Raw genomic sequence first — 18,273 nt, 5'->3', positions numbered from 1 at the left:
AGAAATGGCAGAAGAATTTAATGAGTACTTTAGATCTGTTTTCACTAAGGAAGACACAAACAATCTCCCAGATGTATGGATGGGCCAAGGACATAGGGTAACAGGAAATGAAACAGATTGACATTAAGAAGGAAACAGTGATGAGTAGACTGATGGGGCTAATAAATCCCCAGGTCCAGATGGTCTGCATCCTAGGGTACTAAAGGAGGTGGCCCTGGAAATTGCTGTTGCATTGGTAATCATTTTCCAGTGTTCCTTAGATTCAGGATCAGTTCCTGAGGATTGGAAAATGGCTAATGTTATCCCACTTTTTACCCTTGATTTACCAAGGGTAAATCATGCTTGACAAATCTGTTGGTGTTTTTCGAGGATTTAACCAGGAAGTCAGATGGGGGAGATCCAGTGGATGTAGTGTACCTCGATTTTCAGAAGGCATTTGATAAGGTCCAACATAGGAGATTGGTGGGTAAAATCAAAGCTCAGGGCATCGGGGGGAAGACATTGGCATGGATAGAAAACTGGTTGACAGATAGAAAGCAAAGGACAGCGGTGAATGGGTGTTTCTCGGAATGGCAGGTGGTGACTAGTGGGGTGCCACAGGGCTCGGTATTGGGACCACAGCTGTTTACAATTTACGTCAACGTTTTGGATGAAGGCATTGAAAATAACATCAGCAAGTTTGCTGATGATATGATGATACTAAGCTGGGTGGCAGTGTGGCATGTGATGAGGATGTTAGGAGAATTCAGGGTGACTTGGATAGGCTGGGTGAGTGGGCAGATACTTGGCAGATGACGTTTAATGTGAATAAGTGTGAGGTTATCCACTTTGGGAGTAAGAACAGGAAGGCAGATTATTATCTGAATGGATACAAAGAGATCTAGGAGTCCTTGTTCATCAGTCACTGAAGGTGAATGAGCAAGTGCAGCAGGCAGTGAAGAAGGCTAATGGAATGTTGGCCTTTATTACAAAGGGAATTGAGTACAAGAGCAAAGAAATCCTCTTGCATTTGTACAGAGCCCTGGTGAGACCACACCTGGAGTATTGTGTACAGTTTTCATCTCCAGGGTTAAGGAAGGACATCCTGGCTGTAGAGGAAGTGCAGCGTAGATTCATGAGGTTAATTCCTGGGATGTCTGAACTGTCTTATGCAGAGAGGTTAGAGAGACTGGGCTTGTACATGCTGGAATTAAGGAGATTGAGAGGGAATCTGATTGCAACAGATAAGATTATTAAGGGATTGGACAAGATAGAGGCAGGAAATATGTTCCAGATGCTGGGAGAGTCCAGTACCAGAGGGCATGGTTTGAGAATAAGGGGTAGGTCATTTAGGAAAGAGTTAAGGAAAAACTTCTCTCAGAGAGTTGTGGGGGTCTGGAATGCACTGCCTCGGAAGGTAGTGGAGGCCAATTCTCTGGATGCTTTCAAGAAGGAGCTAGGTAGGTATCCTATGGATAGGGGAATCAAGGGATATCGGGTCAAGGCAGGAACTGGGTATTGATAGTAGTTGATCAACCATGATCTCAAAATGGCGGTGCAGACTCAAACGGCCGAACGGTCTACTTCTGCACCTATTGTCTATTGTCTAATTTATCTTGGTTTGTCCTGCCAAAATATGACACCACTACTTGCTTGCATTAAATTCCATCTGCCATTTTTCAGCCCTTTTTTTTCAGTTGGTGTCATTATACAAAAGGTCCAAATGAATATAAGAGAAAACTGGAACTCCTCCTGTTCCCACTTCTTACAGTTTTATGGTTTAAATGCAACATGATATATATTTGTGATTGTATGTATTTTTCTGCAATAATAACTATATGTTCTGTGTTTTATTGCTACTGTGCTTTGCACCTTGGCTCAGGATGTTTCATTTGGCTGTATTTATGTGCATAGTTGAATGACAATTAAACTTCAGCCTGAAGATCTGAACACAAAGATAGAAAAAAGAAGACAATAAAAAAACTGAAGCTGATAAAGTAACTTGGCTTTGGAAGCCCACTGTGAATTATGAGAACATCACCTAATGACACTCTGGCAGGCACAGCTGACTGACTGATCCAGAATGATACCCAGGACATTGCCACCAATAGGATTGAAGGCATGTATGACTGAATGATGTAGACACCTCTGTTCCTCCTCAAACAGAAACGAAGACTTAGCCGTGGAAATTGACCTGCTGGAGAAACAATGGAGAAGCTCAGGGTTTGAATTACTGTCGTTGCTGCATCATTGCATTGTATAGACCCTGAAATGCAGAGGACAGAAATGCTCTATAGCGGATAATCAAAACTGCCTAATGCATCACTAGCACTAACCTACTCACCATCAAAAATATACATACAGAAGGGTGCCAGAAAAGGGCCAGTAACATCAAGAAAGATTCCACCCACCTTGCTCATGGACTGTTTGTCCCAGTCCCATCAGGGAAGAGGCTATGTAGCATCCAAGCTAGGACCACCAGACTCAAAAACAGTTACTTTCCCCAAGCAGTAAGACTGATGAACACTTCCACCAACTAACCCCCCACCCCCTCCACACCACATTATCATTTCCTGTCAGCAACCTTATGTACAGATTCACTTGTGCCTAGTGTCACTTTATGAACATGCAATCAATTTAAGTACATAAGCTATATATTTATATTGGTTTTCTATTAATATTGGGTTTTTTATCTTAATATGTTTCTGTATGCTGCATTGGATCTGGAGTAACAATTATTTCATTCTGCTTTACACATGTATACTGGAAATGATATAAAACAATCTTGATTTGGGTGTGAGGTTGGTCACCACATGCTCCATAGGTGTCTATGTACCTTCCCCAACTTATTTTCCACTGTAATTCCATGAACATGGGTCTACCGTGAGCATGGTGGCCAAGAGACTTTCCATGTGGAGAGAGACAGGAAGTGAACAGCAGCTACGGAAAGCAACAGACAAGATTAAACCCGATCCTGGCCTTGTCTGCAAGTGTAACTGTCCCTTTCACCAGTGACTAAATCCCTCTGAAGCACACAGACAACAATTATGCAATTTCTATCCCCAGTGCAGATAAAACAAACATCAAAGACGTCTTCATAAGGCGATGCCTCAAAAAGGAAGTCATCATTAAGAACCCAGGATCCAGTGCATACCTTCTCATTGCTACCATCAGGGAGGAGGTACAGGAGTCTGAAGACACACACACATTGTATAAAGTATATTGTTTCAAGAACAGATTCTTCCTTACTGTCATCAGATTTCTGAATGGACAATGGCCTATGAACCTAAACTCATTACATTGGTCTCTTTTTGCACTCCATATTTATTTTTTATATATTTCTTCTTGTAACTTGCAAAATACTTTATATAATTCACTATACATTTTCTTTTATATATTGCCATTTATTTAGTATATATATTTTATATATTGCCACAAAACAAATTTCATAGCATATGTCAGTGATAATAAACAAGGTTCTGATTCTGAAAATGGAAGCCTTCCATGAGATAAGTTAATAATCAGAATGTTTTGAGAAAGATTAATAGATCAGCATGCTTTACTTAAATATTAAACCATGGAATATTAAATATTCCTCTGCTCTGACCAATACTTATCCTTTAAACAACAGAGAAGGCTTGCTAAGGCTACTAGGGAGAGTTTAATTGTTGGGGGGTAGGAACCGAACTGAAGAGACTGGGGAAGAGGAGGTTGGCTCACAAGTAGAGAAAGCTTGTAGACAGTGTGAGAGGGAGAATAGGCAGGTGATAGAGAAGGGATGTGTTCAGACCGAAGGTTTGAGATGTGTCTATTTTAACACAAGGAGTGTTGTGAACAAAGCGGATGAGCTTAGAGCATGGATCAGTACTTAAAGATATGATGTGGTGGCCATTACAGAGACTTGGATGGCTTGGGGACAGCAATGGTTACTTCAAGTGCTGGGCTTTAGATGTTTCAGAAAGGACAGGGAGGGAGGCAAAAGAGGTGGGGGCGTGGCACTGTTGATCAGAGACTGTGTCATAGCTGCAGAAAAGGTAAGCGCCATGGAGGGATTGTCTATGGAGTCTCTGTGGGTGGAGGTTAGGAACAGGAAGGGGTCAATACCTTTCCTGGGTGTTCTTACAGGCTGCCCAGTAGTAATAGGGATATCGAGGAGCAGATAGGGAAACAGATCCTGGAAAGGTGTAATAACAACAGAGTTGTCGTGATGGGAGATTTTAATTTTCCAAATATTGGTTGGCATCTCCCTAGAGCAAGGGGTTTAGATGGGGTGGAGTTTGTTAGGTATGTTCAGGAAGGTTTTTTGACACAATATATTGATAAGCCTACAAGAGGAGAGGCTGTACTTGATTTTGTATTGGGAAATGAACCTGGTCAGGTGTCAGATCTCTCAGTGGGAGAGCATTTTGGAGATAGTGATCATAATTCTGTCTCCTTTACAATAGCATTGGAGAGAGATAGGAACAGACAAGTTAGAAAGGTATTTAATTAGAGTAAGGGGAATTATGAGGCTATCAGAAAGGAAATTGGAGGCATAAATTGGAAACAGATGTTGTCAGGGAAAAGTACGGAAGAAAGGTGGCAAATATTCAGGGGATATTTGTGTGGAGTTCTGTGTAGGTACATTCCAATGAGACAGGGAAGTTATGGCAGGGTACAGGAACCGTGGAGTACAAAGGCTGTAATAAATCTAGTCAAGAAGAAAAGAAAAACTTACAAAAGGTTCAGAGAGCTATGTAATGTTAGAGATCTAGAAGATAATAAGGCTAATAGAAAGGAGCTTAAGAAGGAAATTAGGAGAGCCAGAAGGGACCATGAGAAGGCCTTGGTGGGCAGGATTAAGAAAAACCCCAAGGCATTCTATAAGTATGTGAAGAGCAAGAGGGTAAGATGTGAAAGAATAGGACCTATCAAGTGTGACAGTAGGAATGTGTATATGGAACCAGAGGAAATAGCAGAGGTACTTAATGAATACTTTACTCCAGTATTCACTATGGCAAAGGATCTTGGTGATTGTAGTGATGACTTGCAGCAGACTGAAAAGCTTGAGCATGGAGATATTAAGGAAGAGAATGTGCTGGAGCTTTTGGAATGCATCAAGTTGGATAAGTCTTTGGGACTGGATGAGATGTACCCCAGGCTACTGTGGGAGGCGAGGGAGGAGATTGCTGAGCCTCTGGCGATGATCTTTGCATCATCAATGGGGACAGGAGAGGTTCTGGAGGGTTGTGAATGTTGTTCCTTTATTCAAGAAAGGGAGTAGGGATAGCCCAGGCAATTATAGACCAGTTAGTCTTACCTCAGTGGTTGGTAAGTTAATGGAGAAGTTCCTGAGAGGCAGGATATATGAACATTTGGAGAGGTATAATATGATTAGGAGTAGTCAGCGTGGCTTTGTCAAGGGCAGGTCTTGCCTTACAAGCCTGATTGAATTTTTTGAGGATGTGACTAAACACGTTGATGAAGGAAGAGCAGTAGATGTAGTGTACATGGATTTCAGCAAGGCATTTGATAAGGTACCCCATGCAAGGCTTACTGAGAAAGTAAAGAGGTATGGGATCCAAGGGGACATTGCTTTGTGGATCCAGAACTGGCTTGCCCACAGACAGGTCATATTCTGTATTGAGGTTCGTCACCAGTGGGGTGCCTCAGGGATCTGTTTTGGGATCCTTACTCTTCATGATTTTTATAAATGACCTGGATAAGGAAGTGGAGGGATGAGTTAGTAAGCTTGCTGATGACACTAAAGTTGGAGGTGTTGTGGAAAGTGTGGAGGGCTGTCAGAGGTTACAGCAGGATGCAAAACTGGGCTGAGAAGTGGCAGATGGAGTTCAACCCAGATAAATGTGAAGTGGTTCAGTTTGGTAGGTCAAATATGATGGCAGAATATAATATTAATGGTAAGACTCTTGTCAATGTGAAGGATCAGAGGGATCCTAGGGTCTGAGCCCATAGGACGCTCAAAGTAATTGCGCAGGTTGACTCTGTGGTAAAGAAGGCATATGGTATATTGGCCTTCATCAATCGTAGAATTTAATTTAGGAGCCGAGAGGTAATGTTGCAGCTATATAGGACCCTGGTCAGACCCTACTTGGAGTACTGTGCTCAGTTCTGGTTACTTCACTACAGGAAGGATGTGGAAGGCATAGAAAGGATGCACAGGAGATTTACAACGATGTTGTCTGGATTGGGGAGCATGTCTTATGAGAATAGGTTGAGTGAACTTGGTCTTTTCTCCTTGGAGCAACGGAGGATGAGAGGTGACCTGATGGACGTGTATAAGATGTTGAGATGCATTGATCATGTGGATAGTCAGAGGCTTTTTCCCAGGGCTGAAATGGTTACCACAAGAGGACAATGGTTTAAGGTGCTGGGTAGTAGGTACAGAGGAGATGTCAGGGGTAAGTTTTTTACTCAGAGAATGGTGAGTGCATGGAATGGGCTGCCAGCAACGGTGGTGGAGGCGGATACGATAGGGTCTTTTGAGAGACTTTTAGATAGGTACATGGAGCTTAGTAAAACAGAGGGCCATAGGTAAGCCCAGTAATTTCTAAGATAGGGACATGTTTGGCACAATTTTTTGGGCTGAAGGGCTGTGTTGTCCTGTAGGTTTTCTATGTTTCTATGTAATATCACTGCAAAATGATTTTGATCATCGCAGGATCCCACCATACATAAATTGGCTGCCACTTCCCATTATCAGGAGAGTGCATATTAAAGAGCAAGAACTAATTGAGAAAATAGCCCAGTCTCCCTTCATTTATTTAGGACACTATACTGCTTAACTGGGGCAGGTGACTCGCCAAAAAGGTTCTAACCAGCAAAAGCTGCGTGCACTTTGTGTGACTGTTAGATGCTAAACTGTGCTTAGAATGAACTTTTAAAAATAGCATCAGTTGCTGTTTTTGTGTTCAAAAGTTGTGATTTTTGTCCATTGACAGTTGGCAAGAAATAAGCAGTAAGACAATTTTGAACTAGTTTTTAAGCATTCTGGCTTGGCAATGCCAGGAACAGTTGGGAGTGAAAATAAAACGACATTACTGCATCAAAAAGTTAGGAGCTACAAAGCATTTGAAGCTATTAACAATCATCTTTAATGTTACAATGAAAGAGGATGCAATTGTTATTATTGCATAAAGGCAGTCCATTATCTGCACTGATTTTGTTAATGACATACACTGGATGAATTCCTATGCCTATAACTAATACACAGTTTTATTATACTTGTAGTGTTGTAATTTGTTCTGTTTGTCTTTTTTTATACTTTTTTAACTATCTCCAGGAAATTTTGGCTAACTGGGCCAAAATATACTGGTCCCGATGAATTCTAATTAACTGGAATCCACCGGCACATCCTGTCAATGCTGCCCTCTAGTGTTTGGTGCAAGCTAAACTGGACCAGGAAAACATTCCATGCACCATCAATCTACATGCCATGCCATCCAGGGACTTGAGCTATATACTTTTTTGTAACTGTATGTTTGTCTGCTATCATAACTACATGTGCTTTGTGCTGTTGGAACTATATTTTGTACCTTGACCACAAAGGAAAGCTGTTTTGTTTGGCTGTATTCATACATGCTGTATGGTTAAATGACAATTAAACTTCAATTTGAACTTGAAAAGAACTTGCTGCAAAACCTATTTTCACACTCAGTTTGCATTTTGAGGCATTATTTGTTGAGGACAGATCTAAAGTGTGGCATTGGATGGTAGATGAGTGAGGATCAGAATGTGTATAGACAATAGACAGTAGGTGCAGGAGTAGGCCATTCGGCCCTTCTAGCCAGCACCACCATTCACTGTGATCATGGCTGATCATACACAATCAGTACCCCGTTCCTGCCCTCTCCCCATATCCCTTGACAATGCTATCTATAAGAGCTCTATCTAACTCTCTCTTGAATGCATCCAGAGACTTTGCCTCCACTGCCTTCTGGGGCAGAGCATTCCACATATCCACCACTCTCTGGGTGAAAAAGTTTTTCTGCATCTCTGTTCTAAATGGCCTACCCCTTATTCTTAAACTGTGGCCTCTAGTTCTGGACGTACCCATCAGCGGGAACATGATTCCTGCCTCCAGCGTGTCCAATCCCTTAATAATCTTACATGTTTCAATCAGATCCCCTCTCATCCTTCTAAATTCCAGTGTATACAAGCCCATTCGCTCCAATCTTTCAACATATGACAGTCCCGCCATTCCAGGAATTAACCTTGTGAACCTACGCTGCACTCCCTCAATAGCAAGAATGTCCTTCCTCAAATTTGGAGACCAAAACTGCACACAATACTCCAGGTGGGGTCTCACCAGGGCCCTGTACAGCTGCAGAAGGACCTCTTTACTCCTACACTCAATTCCTCTTGTTGTAAAAGCCAGCATGCCATTAGCTTTCTTCACTGCCTGCTGTACCTGCATGCTTGCTTTCATTGACTGATGTACAAGAACACCTAGATCTCGTTGTACATCCCCTTTTCCTAACTTGACTCCATTTAGATTGTAATCTGTTTTCCTGTTCTTGCCACCAAAGTGGATAACCTCACATTTATCCACAATAAACTGCATCTGCCATACATTTGCCCACTCACCCAACCTGTCCAAGTCACCCTGCATTCTCATAACATCCTCCTGACATTTCACACTGCCACCCAGCTTTGTGTCATCAGCAAATTTGCTAGTGTTACTTTTAATCCCTTCATCTAAATCATTAATGTAAATTGTAAACAGCTGCAGTCCCAGCACCAAACCTTGTGGTACACCACTGGTCACAGCCTGCCATTCCGAAAGGGACCCGTTAATGGCTACTCTTTGTTTCCTGTCAGCCAGCCAATTTTCAATCCATGTCAGTACTCTGCCCCCAATACCATGTGCCCTAATTTTGCCCACTAATCTCTTATGTGGAACTTCATCAAAAGCTTTCTGGAAGTCCAGGTATACTACATCCACTGGCTCTCCCTTGTCCATTTTCATAGTTACATCCTCACAAAACTCCAGAAGATTAGTCAAGCATGATTTTCCCTTCATAAATCCATGCTGACTCGAACTGATCCTTCTACTGCTTTCCAAATGTGTCGTAATTTCCTCTTTTATAATTGACTCCGGTATCTTTCCCACCACTGACGTAAGGCTAACCGGTCTATAATTCCGTTTTCTCTCTCCCTCCTTTCTTGAAAAGTGGGACAACATTAGCCACTCTCCAATCAGCAAGAACTGTTCCCGAATCTATAGAACATTGGAAACTGATTACCAATGCGTCCACGATTTCTAGAGCCACCTCTTTAAGTACCCTGGGATGCAGACCATCAGGTCCCGGGGACTTATCAGCCTTCAGACTCAACAGTCTATCCAACACCTTTTCTTGCCTAATATAAATTTCCTTCAGTTCATCCTTTACCCTAGTTCCTTTGGCCACTATTACACCTGGGAGATTGTTTGTGTCTTCCCTAGTGAAGACAGATTCAAAGTACCTGTTCAACTCATCTGCCATTTCCTTGTTCCCCATAATAAGTTCACCCGTTTCTGTCTTCAATGGCCCAATCTTGGTCTTAACTTTTTTTTTTGCTATTCACATACCTAAAGAAGCTTTTACTATCCTCCTTTATATTCTTGGCTATATTCTTTATATTCTTCATACCTCATTTTTTCTTGGCGTATTGCCTTTTTTGTTTTCTTCTGTTGCTCTTTAAAAGCTTCCCAGTCCTCTGGTTTCCCGCTCATCTTTGCTATGTTATACATCTTCTCTTTTATTTTAATACTGCCCTTTACTTCCCTCGTCAGCCACGGCCGCCCCTTACTCCCCTTAGGATCTTTCTTGCTCTTTGGAATGAACCGATCCTGCACCTTCTGCATTATTCCCAGAAATACCTGCCATTGTTGTTCCACTGTCTTCCCTGCTAGAGTATTGTTCCATTGAACTTTGGCCAGCTCTACCCTCATAGCTCCATAGTTCCCTTTGTTCAACTGTAATACTGACACATCTGATTTTCCCTTCTCTTTCTCAAATTGTAGGTTAAAACATATTATATTATAGTCACTATCTCCTAATGGTTCCTTTACCTCAAGGTCCCTGATCAAATCCGGTTCATTGCACAACACTAGATCCAGAATTGCCTTCTCCCTGGTAGGCTCCAGTACAAACTGTTCTAAGAATCCATCTTGGAGGCACTCCACAAACTCCCTTTCTTGGGGTCCAGTACCATTCTGATTCTCCCAGTCTACCTGCATGTTGAAATCCCCCATGACAACTTTGCAACATTACCTTTGCGACATGCCAATTTTAACTCTTCATTCAACTTACACCCTACATCCAGACTGCTGTTTGGGGGCCTGTAGATAACTCCCATTAGGGTCTTTCTACCCTTAGAATTTCTCAGTTCTATCCATACTGACTGTACATCCCCAGATTTTATGTCCCCCCTCGCAAGAGACTGAATATCATTCCTCACCAACAGAGCCAACCCACCCCCTCTACCAGTCAGTCTGTCCTTTCGATGAGATGTATATCCTTGAATATTCATTTCCCAAGTCCGGTCCGCTTGAAGCCATGTCTCAGTTATTCCCACAACATCGTACTTGCCAATTTCCAACTGAGCCTCAAGCTCATCTACTTTATTCCTTATACTTTTGTGCATTCATATATAATACTTTTAATTTGGTACTCCCCTCTCCTTTCATATCAATTCCTATTTCACTTGGCCATACTGTATGATCTCTTCTTGAGCTTTCTACTCCATTGATTCTGTTGTCCTTTTTAACTTTTCTTATTTTCACTTTCCCTTTAACTCCATCCTTATATTTCCAGTTCATCCCCTCCCCCCCACTACTTAGTTTAAACACATCCATGTTGCAGTGGCAAACCTGTCTGCCAGAATGCTGGTCCCCCGCCTATTAAGGTGCAACCCGTCCCTTTTGTACAATTCATCCCTATCCCAAAACAGATCCTAGTGGACCAAGAATGTAAATCCTTGCTTCCTGCACCAGTTCCTCAGCTGCACATTCAGATCCATTATCTCCATATTCCTGCCCTCTCCAGCAGGAGGAATTGGAAGCAAACCAGAGATAACCACCCTGGAAGTCCTACTTTTCAGCCTTCTTCCGAGTTCTCTGAAGTCCTGCTGCAGAATGTCCTTCCTCTTCTTCCTGATGTCATTTGTGCCGACATGCACTACCACTTCCGGCTGTTCACCTTCACCCTTGAGGATTCCCTGCAATTGGTCCGTGATGTCCTGGATCCTAGCACCAGGGAAGCAACACACCATCCTTAAATCTCGCCTGTTGCAGCAGAAACCCCTTTCCGTACCTCTTACTATGGAGTCCCCTACTACCACGGCTCTTTCTGACGTCTGACTCCTCAGCTCTGCTTCTGCACCAATTTTCGGCTCGCAGATCTGTCCACCTCTCAGACTGTCAGTATCTTCTGTCCTGACAGCTTCCAAGAAGGTGAACCTGTTTACGAGAGGTACATCCCCTGGGGTCTCCTGTACTTCAAGCATCCTTTCCTTCCTCATCATTGCCCCCTTTCTCTCTTCCGGTATCCTTGGTGTAACGATCTCACTGTAGGTCCTGTCCAGAAAACCCTCGTTTTCGCGGATAAACCTGAGGTCATCCCGTTCTTTCTTCAGTGCTGCAACATGCTCCTTCAGAAGCTGAATCTGGACACACTTTCCACAGCTATAGCAGCTGGGGGCACCATCAGTGTCCCTGACCTCCCACATCATGCACATAGCACACTGAATCAGCTTAGTGGTCATGTCTTCACCCTCTGCAATTGTGCCTGGCGTAGTCTCCTCGCCGAAGACTCTTGAGCCAAAGACTAGCATTTTTCACACCAGGCACTTCCCTCAACCAGGCCACTTCCCGACAGCACATACCAATGATGCCCTTCATTGTGATCACAAACATTTCTTAAACCTTGTTTTAATCGCAATGGAGTTTGAACAGCTCTTCAAGGATATGACTGCTCTTCAGTGGGAAAAGAGTGTATTGGTCAGCCTATGGTGTGAACAGAATTTATAGTTTCAGTCCATTCTCTGGAATACTGTGGTAGGAAAGTAACATCCATTATCAAGGACCCCCACCATCCAGGAAGGAAGGAGGTAAAGCAGCCTCAGGACCCACACCACCAAGTTCAGGAACAGTTATTAATCCTCAACCATCAGTCTGTTGAACAAAGGGAATAACTTCACTCAACAATCAACTGTTCCCACAACCTACTGATTTACTTTCAAGGATTCTTCATCTCATGTTCTTGATATTTATTGCTTAATTTTTTTTGTATTTGCATATTGGTTGGTTGTCTTTCTTATTGTGTTTGGTCTTTCATGGATCTTTTGATATTTCTCTGTGAATACCCACAAAAATGAATCCCAGGCTTGTGTATGGTGACATAGATGTACTTTGATAATAAATTTACTTTGAACTTCAGAGGAAGGAGTTCAGCAAGAATCTCAGTGGTTCTTTACACGGCCTTAGATCACCTGGACAATACAAACATTATGTCAGGATGCCATTGTTGACTATAGCTCAGTGTTTTAACACCATCATTCCCACAGTCCTGATCGATCTGCAACAGAAGCTGAACATCTGTATCTCCCTCTGCAAATGGATCCTCAGCTTCCTAACAGGAAGACCACAATCTGTGCAGATTGATGATAATTTCTCTTCCTTGCTGACAATCAACACTGGTGCACCTAAAGGGTGTGTGCTTAGCCCACTGCTCTACTCCCTCTATAACCATCTATAAATTTGCTGATGATACAACCATTGTTGGTAGAATCTTAGATGGAGAAGAGATGGTGTACAGGAGTGAGTATCCCAGCTAGTTGAATGGTGTCACAGCAACAACCTTGTAGTCAGTGTGAGTAAGACGAAAGAGCTGACTGTGGACTTCAGAAAGGGTAAGATGAAGGAACATGAACCAATCCTTGTAGAGGGATCAGAAGTGGAGAGAGTGAGCAATTTCAAGTTTCTGGGAGTCAAGATCTCTGAGGATCTAACCTGGTCCCAACATTATTGATGTAGTTATAAAGAAGGCAAGTGCTATATCTCACGACGGGTTTGAAGACAGTTGGCTTGTCATCTAAAATACTAGAAAACTTCTATAGATGTAGCATAGAGAGTATTCTGACAAGCTGTATCACTGTTTGGTATGGGAGGGGGGAAGGGGGATGCAGTATTGCACAGGACTGAAAGAAGCTACAGAAAGTTGTAAAATTAGTCAGCTCCATCTTTGGTACTAGCCTCCATAGCATTCAAAACATCTTCAAGGAGCAGTACCTCAGAAAGGCAATGTTCATTATTAAGGACGCCCATCAACCAGGGCATGCTTCCTTCTCACTGTTACCATCAGGAAGGAGGTACAGAAGTCTGAAGGCACACACTCAGAGATTTAGGAACAGCTTGTTCCCTTCTGCCATCTGATTCCTAAATGGACATTGAACCCATGGACACTACTTCACTTTAAAAAATATATATACAGTATATTACTCATGTTTTTTCACAATTTTAAATCTATTTAATACATATATACATTTACTGTAATTGATTTACTTACAGTTTTCTTTATTTCTAAATTATCATTGCATTGTACTGTTGTTGCTAAGTTAACAAATTTTATGACACCTGCCGGAGACGCTAAACCCGTTTCTGATTCTGATTCTGAAGATTCGAGATCAGAGCTGGATAAAATCATTTAAGAACTGCGAAAAATTTGGGAATGGAAACCTAAATTAAAAAATAAGAGAACAGAGAACAGAGTACCACATCAGAATTGATCATCATTGTTTAACTTTCTGGATGTACAGAGGTCACATTGAAAAACAGCTGTTATTAAGCATTATTGAAATTCCAGCTCCTAACAATTACTGATTCCTTAAGGTTGTCATAGTCAGGTGAGGTCATAGGGATAAGCTCCCACTAGCAATTAAATGCTCTCAATGGCATGTGTTTCAAATAGCCTCCGACAACTGTGTCCAGCTCCTGGCCTTCATGTGTGGCTAAGCTACTAAACCTGATGAAACTGTTTCCACTGACAGGAGAAGAGCAAAGGTGGATTACTGGTGCCTTAAAACCAGTTGCTTCAGTAAGATGAGGCTTGTCAACCATGGTTTGTAGCTCATCTAGGAAAAGGATAACTCTGACCTCAAATCTCCACTGCCTTGCAGCTATACCCACTCTTGGGTAAGGCTTTGGCAGTAAACCCAGAGGAAAAATACATAGCTGGAGTCCCTAAGGCAGTCTGACATTGAGTTGTGCACTGACTAGCAACTTGTGCAATGCTGCTGGTGCAAAACTGTATCAGTCTTTGCTGTTCCTTTAGATTCATCAGCTGCGTGGAGAAGGGAAGCCTGCTGCATGGGCAACAGCTTTCTCTCAATATTTTACTGTCCTGGCTTTCATATCGAATGTAGAATGCTAAGATAATGGAGAAGTTTGGCTACCCTAGCAGGTTCATCACGATTGTTCGGCAGTTCCACGACGGCATGATAGTGAAAGTTTTGGATGATGGTGACGAGTCAGAAGCCTTCCCAGTGACGAACAGTGTGAAGCAAGGATGCGTTCTTGCCCCTACACTCTTTAGCATGGTCTTCTCTGCTATGCTGAATGATGCCTTCCGCGATTGTCAGGATAGTATACACATCAGATACGGGACTGGCGGTGGGTTATTCAACCTCCGATATCTACAGGCTGTTACAAAGGTAAAGGAGACTGTTGTCAGAAACCCCTTATTCGCTAATGATTGCACCCTCAACGCCAGCACAGAGCAGAAGATGCAGCGAGAACTGGACTGCTTCTCACGAGCCTGTGACAACTTTGGACTTACAATCAGCACCAAAAGGACCGAAGTTATGTACCAGCCCGCACCCGGAAAGCCCTACCAGGAACCACACATCACAGTAAAGGGGCAGAAGCTACTGGCAGTTGACAGCTTTACTTATTTGGGCAGTACTCTATCACGAGCGGTGAACATAGATGCAGAGATCAGCAACAGAATTGCCAAAGCCAGTGCTGCCTTTGTGAGACTCTGTGAGAATGTATGGGAGCGGAGAGGACTCAGCCCTACAACCAAGCTGAAGGTCTACCGAGCAGTGGTTCTCACCACCCTCCTCTATGCCAGCGAGACCTGGACAGTCTACAGCAGACACGCTAAACAGCTCAACCACTTCCACTTGAGCTGCCTCCGCAGACTTCTCCACGTACGATGGCAGGACAAAGTCCCAGACATTGAGGTCCTGGAGCAGGCTAGCAACCACAGCGTCTACACCCTCCAACAGAAAGCCCAAGCCAGATGGGCTGGCCATGTCATCAGGATGTCTGACAGTCGACTACCAAAACAGCTGCTGTATGGAGAGCTGAGCCAGGGCAAACGCTCAGTTGGTGGGCAGAAGAAACGTTTCAAAGACTGCCTCAAAGTGTCCCTCAAAGACCTCAACATCAATCCCAGTAGCTGGGAATCGCTTGCTCTGGACCGCCAACCTGGTGGAGCAGGACCACTAAAGGAGCGTATGCAGCAGAAATCAGACGCACCGCAGAGGCTCAGAGGAAACGTGCCGTGTGCAAGGCTCGAGCTACCTCCACTTCCACTGCAGCACCTACCCTCATGTGTCCCACATGTGGGCAAGCTTTCAGGGCCCGGATTGGCTCACCAGTCACCTCCGGACCCACAGTCACAAACCCTCCACCTGACAGAAGTCGTGGTCGTCTTCGACTCCGAAGGACGAACAACAACAACAAAATGCTAGGATGCAACATCCATGGTCAACCCCAACCAATGGAGGACCTCAATCAATTAGTAATTAGCCGTTAACCTTATGCTGGAAATTTGTCCTTCATAGTCATAAATCTTATATTCCAATCCTCATTATCTGCTGTCGGAGCCTCAGGACTCACACCACAAGGTTCAGGAACTGTTATTATCCTTCAACCATCAGGCTCTTGAACCAGAAGGGATCAACTCACCCCAACACTGAACTGATTCCACAACTATGTATGTGTGTATGCTTCTATTATTTGTTTTGTTTTGCATTTGCAGTTTGTCATTTTTTGCACACTGGCTGTTTGTCAGTCATTGTGTGTAGTTTTTCATTGATTCTATTGTATTTATTTCCTATACTGAAAATGCTTGCTCAATCTCAGGGTAATATATGGTGACATATAAACTAGAGTTGCAGGGGAATGGGAACCAGAGTGCCAGAGTAGTTAGTGGAGAGATTGTGAAGACTGATGTTGTTAAGATCTCAGACAAAGTCAGGAATCAAAAAGTTGAGCATGGTCCGACTCGTATACTGAGCTGCATATATTTCAATGCAGGAAGTATTGTAGGAAAGGCAAGTGATCTCAGGGCATGGATCAACACCTGAAATTATGATACTGTAGCCTTTAGTGAGACTTGGTAGGGGTAGTAGGGGTAGGACTTTTAGCTCAATAGCCTGGGGTTCCGTTGTTTTAGACGTGACAGAGGGAGGGAGGGATTAAAGGAGAAGTAACGTTACGAATCAAGGAAATGTCACACCAATGCTCCAACAAGACATACTGGAGAATTCGTAGAATGAGGCTATATGGGTGGCATTGAATAATAAGAAAGGTACAACCATGTTAAATGGGGCTATATTTAACGTGGATTAAATGGATTTTTTGTATCTGTATTTACTCAGGAGACGGACACAGAATCTACAGAAGTGAGGCAAAGCAGCGTCAATTTTGTGGGCTCTATATGCAGATTACAGAGGAGGAGATGTTCACTGTCTTGAGGCAAATTAGTGTGGATAAATCCCCAGGGCCTGGCAAGGTGTTCCCTTGGACCCTATGGGAGGCAAATACAAGAATTGCTGGGGTCCTAGCAGAGGTATTTAAATAATCCTCAGCAATAGGTGATGTGCCAGATTTTTGAAGGATAGACAGTGTTATTCTGCTGTTTAAGAGAGCCTCTAAAAACCTAACAGGAAATTATAGGCCGGTGGACTAAAAATGGCAGATGTAATTTAATGTAGACAAGTGTGACGTGTTGCAATACAGTAGGACCGACCTGCATTGGTCATGCACAGTGAATGGTAGGGCACTGAAGAGAGCAGTAGAACAAAGGCATCTGGGAATATGAGTCCATAATTCATTGAAAGTAGCATCACAGATTGTTATGGTCATAAAGGTAGTTTTTGGAACATTGGCTTTCATAAATCAAAGTACTGAGTACAGGAGGTGGGATGTTATTTTGAAGTTATATAAACCATAGAACATTACAACACAGAAACAGGCCTGTTGGCCTTTCTAGGCTGTGCCGAACCAATTTTCTGCCTAGTCCCACTGATCTGCACCTGGACCATATCCTTCCATGCACCAATCACCCATATACCTGTCCAAGTTTTTCTTAAATGTTGAAAGTGAGCCTGCATTTACCACTTAATCTGGTGGCTCATTCCACACTCCCACCACTCTCTGTGTGAAGAAGCCCCCCCCCCCAATGTTCCCTTTAAACTTTTCCCCCTTTACCCTTAACCCATGTCCTCTGGGTTTTTTTCTCCCTCGCCTCAGTGGAAGAAAACCTGCTTGCATTCACTCTATCTATACCCATATATACCTCTATCAAATCTCTCCTCATTCTTCTACACTCCAGGGAATAAAGTCCTAACCTATTCAACCTTTCTCTGTAACTCAGTTTGTCAAGTCCCGGCAACATTCTTGTAGACCTTCTCTACACTCTTTCAACCTTATTAATATCCTTCCTGTAATTCGGTGACCAAAACTGCACACAATACTCCAAATTTGACCTCACCAGTGCCTTATACAACCTCACCATAACATTCCTACTATTATACTCAATACTTAGATTTATAAAGGCCAATGTACTCAAAGCTCTCTTTACTACCCTATCTACCTGTGACACCACTTTTAGGGAATTTTGTATCTGTATTCCCAGATCCCTCTGTTCGACTGCACTCCTCAGTGCCCTACCATTTACCTTGTATGTTCTACCTTGGTTTTTCCTTCCAAAGTGCAATACCTCACACTTGTCTGTATTAAACTTGTCTGGCCTGGTTCCGGAGGACTGGAAAATTGCTATTTAAGAATGAGGCAAGGAAGCAAAAAGGAAATTATAGACCTGTTAGCTTGACATTGGTGGGTGGGAAGTTGCTGGAGTCGATTGTCAAGGATGAGGTTACTGAGTATCTGGAGGTATATGACAAGATAGGCAAGACTCAGCATGGTTTCCTTAAAGGAAAATCCTGCCTGACAAACCTAGTGCAATCTTTTGAGGAAATTACAAGTAGCCTAGACAAGTGAGATGCAGAGGATGTTGCGTA

The 18,273-nt window shown here is 43.0% G+C and overlaps 1 protein-coding gene across 3 annotated transcripts in view; it reads right to left on the bottom strand.

The window, feature by feature from the left end:
* gabrd (gamma-aminobutyric acid type A receptor subunit delta) overlaps nucleotides 1-18,273 on the bottom strand; it is a 159,767-nt gene that overhangs the window by 9,104 nt on the left and 132,390 nt on the right. For 2 of the 3 annotated variants that reach the window (XM_059952437.1, XM_059952439.1), the window contains one exon: nucleotides 2,021-2,176. In XM_059952437.1, the coding sequence (XP_059808420.1) occupies nucleotides 2,021-2,176 (156 nt within the window). The remainder of the gene's footprint in view (nucleotides 1-2,020; nucleotides 2,177-18,273) is intronic. The other variant, XM_059952438.1, reaches the window with a different exon arrangement.

This window comes from Hypanus sabinus, chromosome 27 (assembly GCF_030144855.1).
Source record: "Hypanus sabinus isolate sHypSab1 chromosome 27, sHypSab1.hap1, whole genome shotgun sequence".
NCBI classification, from domain to species: domain Eukaryota; kingdom Metazoa; phylum Chordata; class Chondrichthyes; order Myliobatiformes; family Dasyatidae; genus Hypanus; species Hypanus sabinus.
This window is presented reverse-complemented; position numbering and strand designations above follow the sequence as displayed.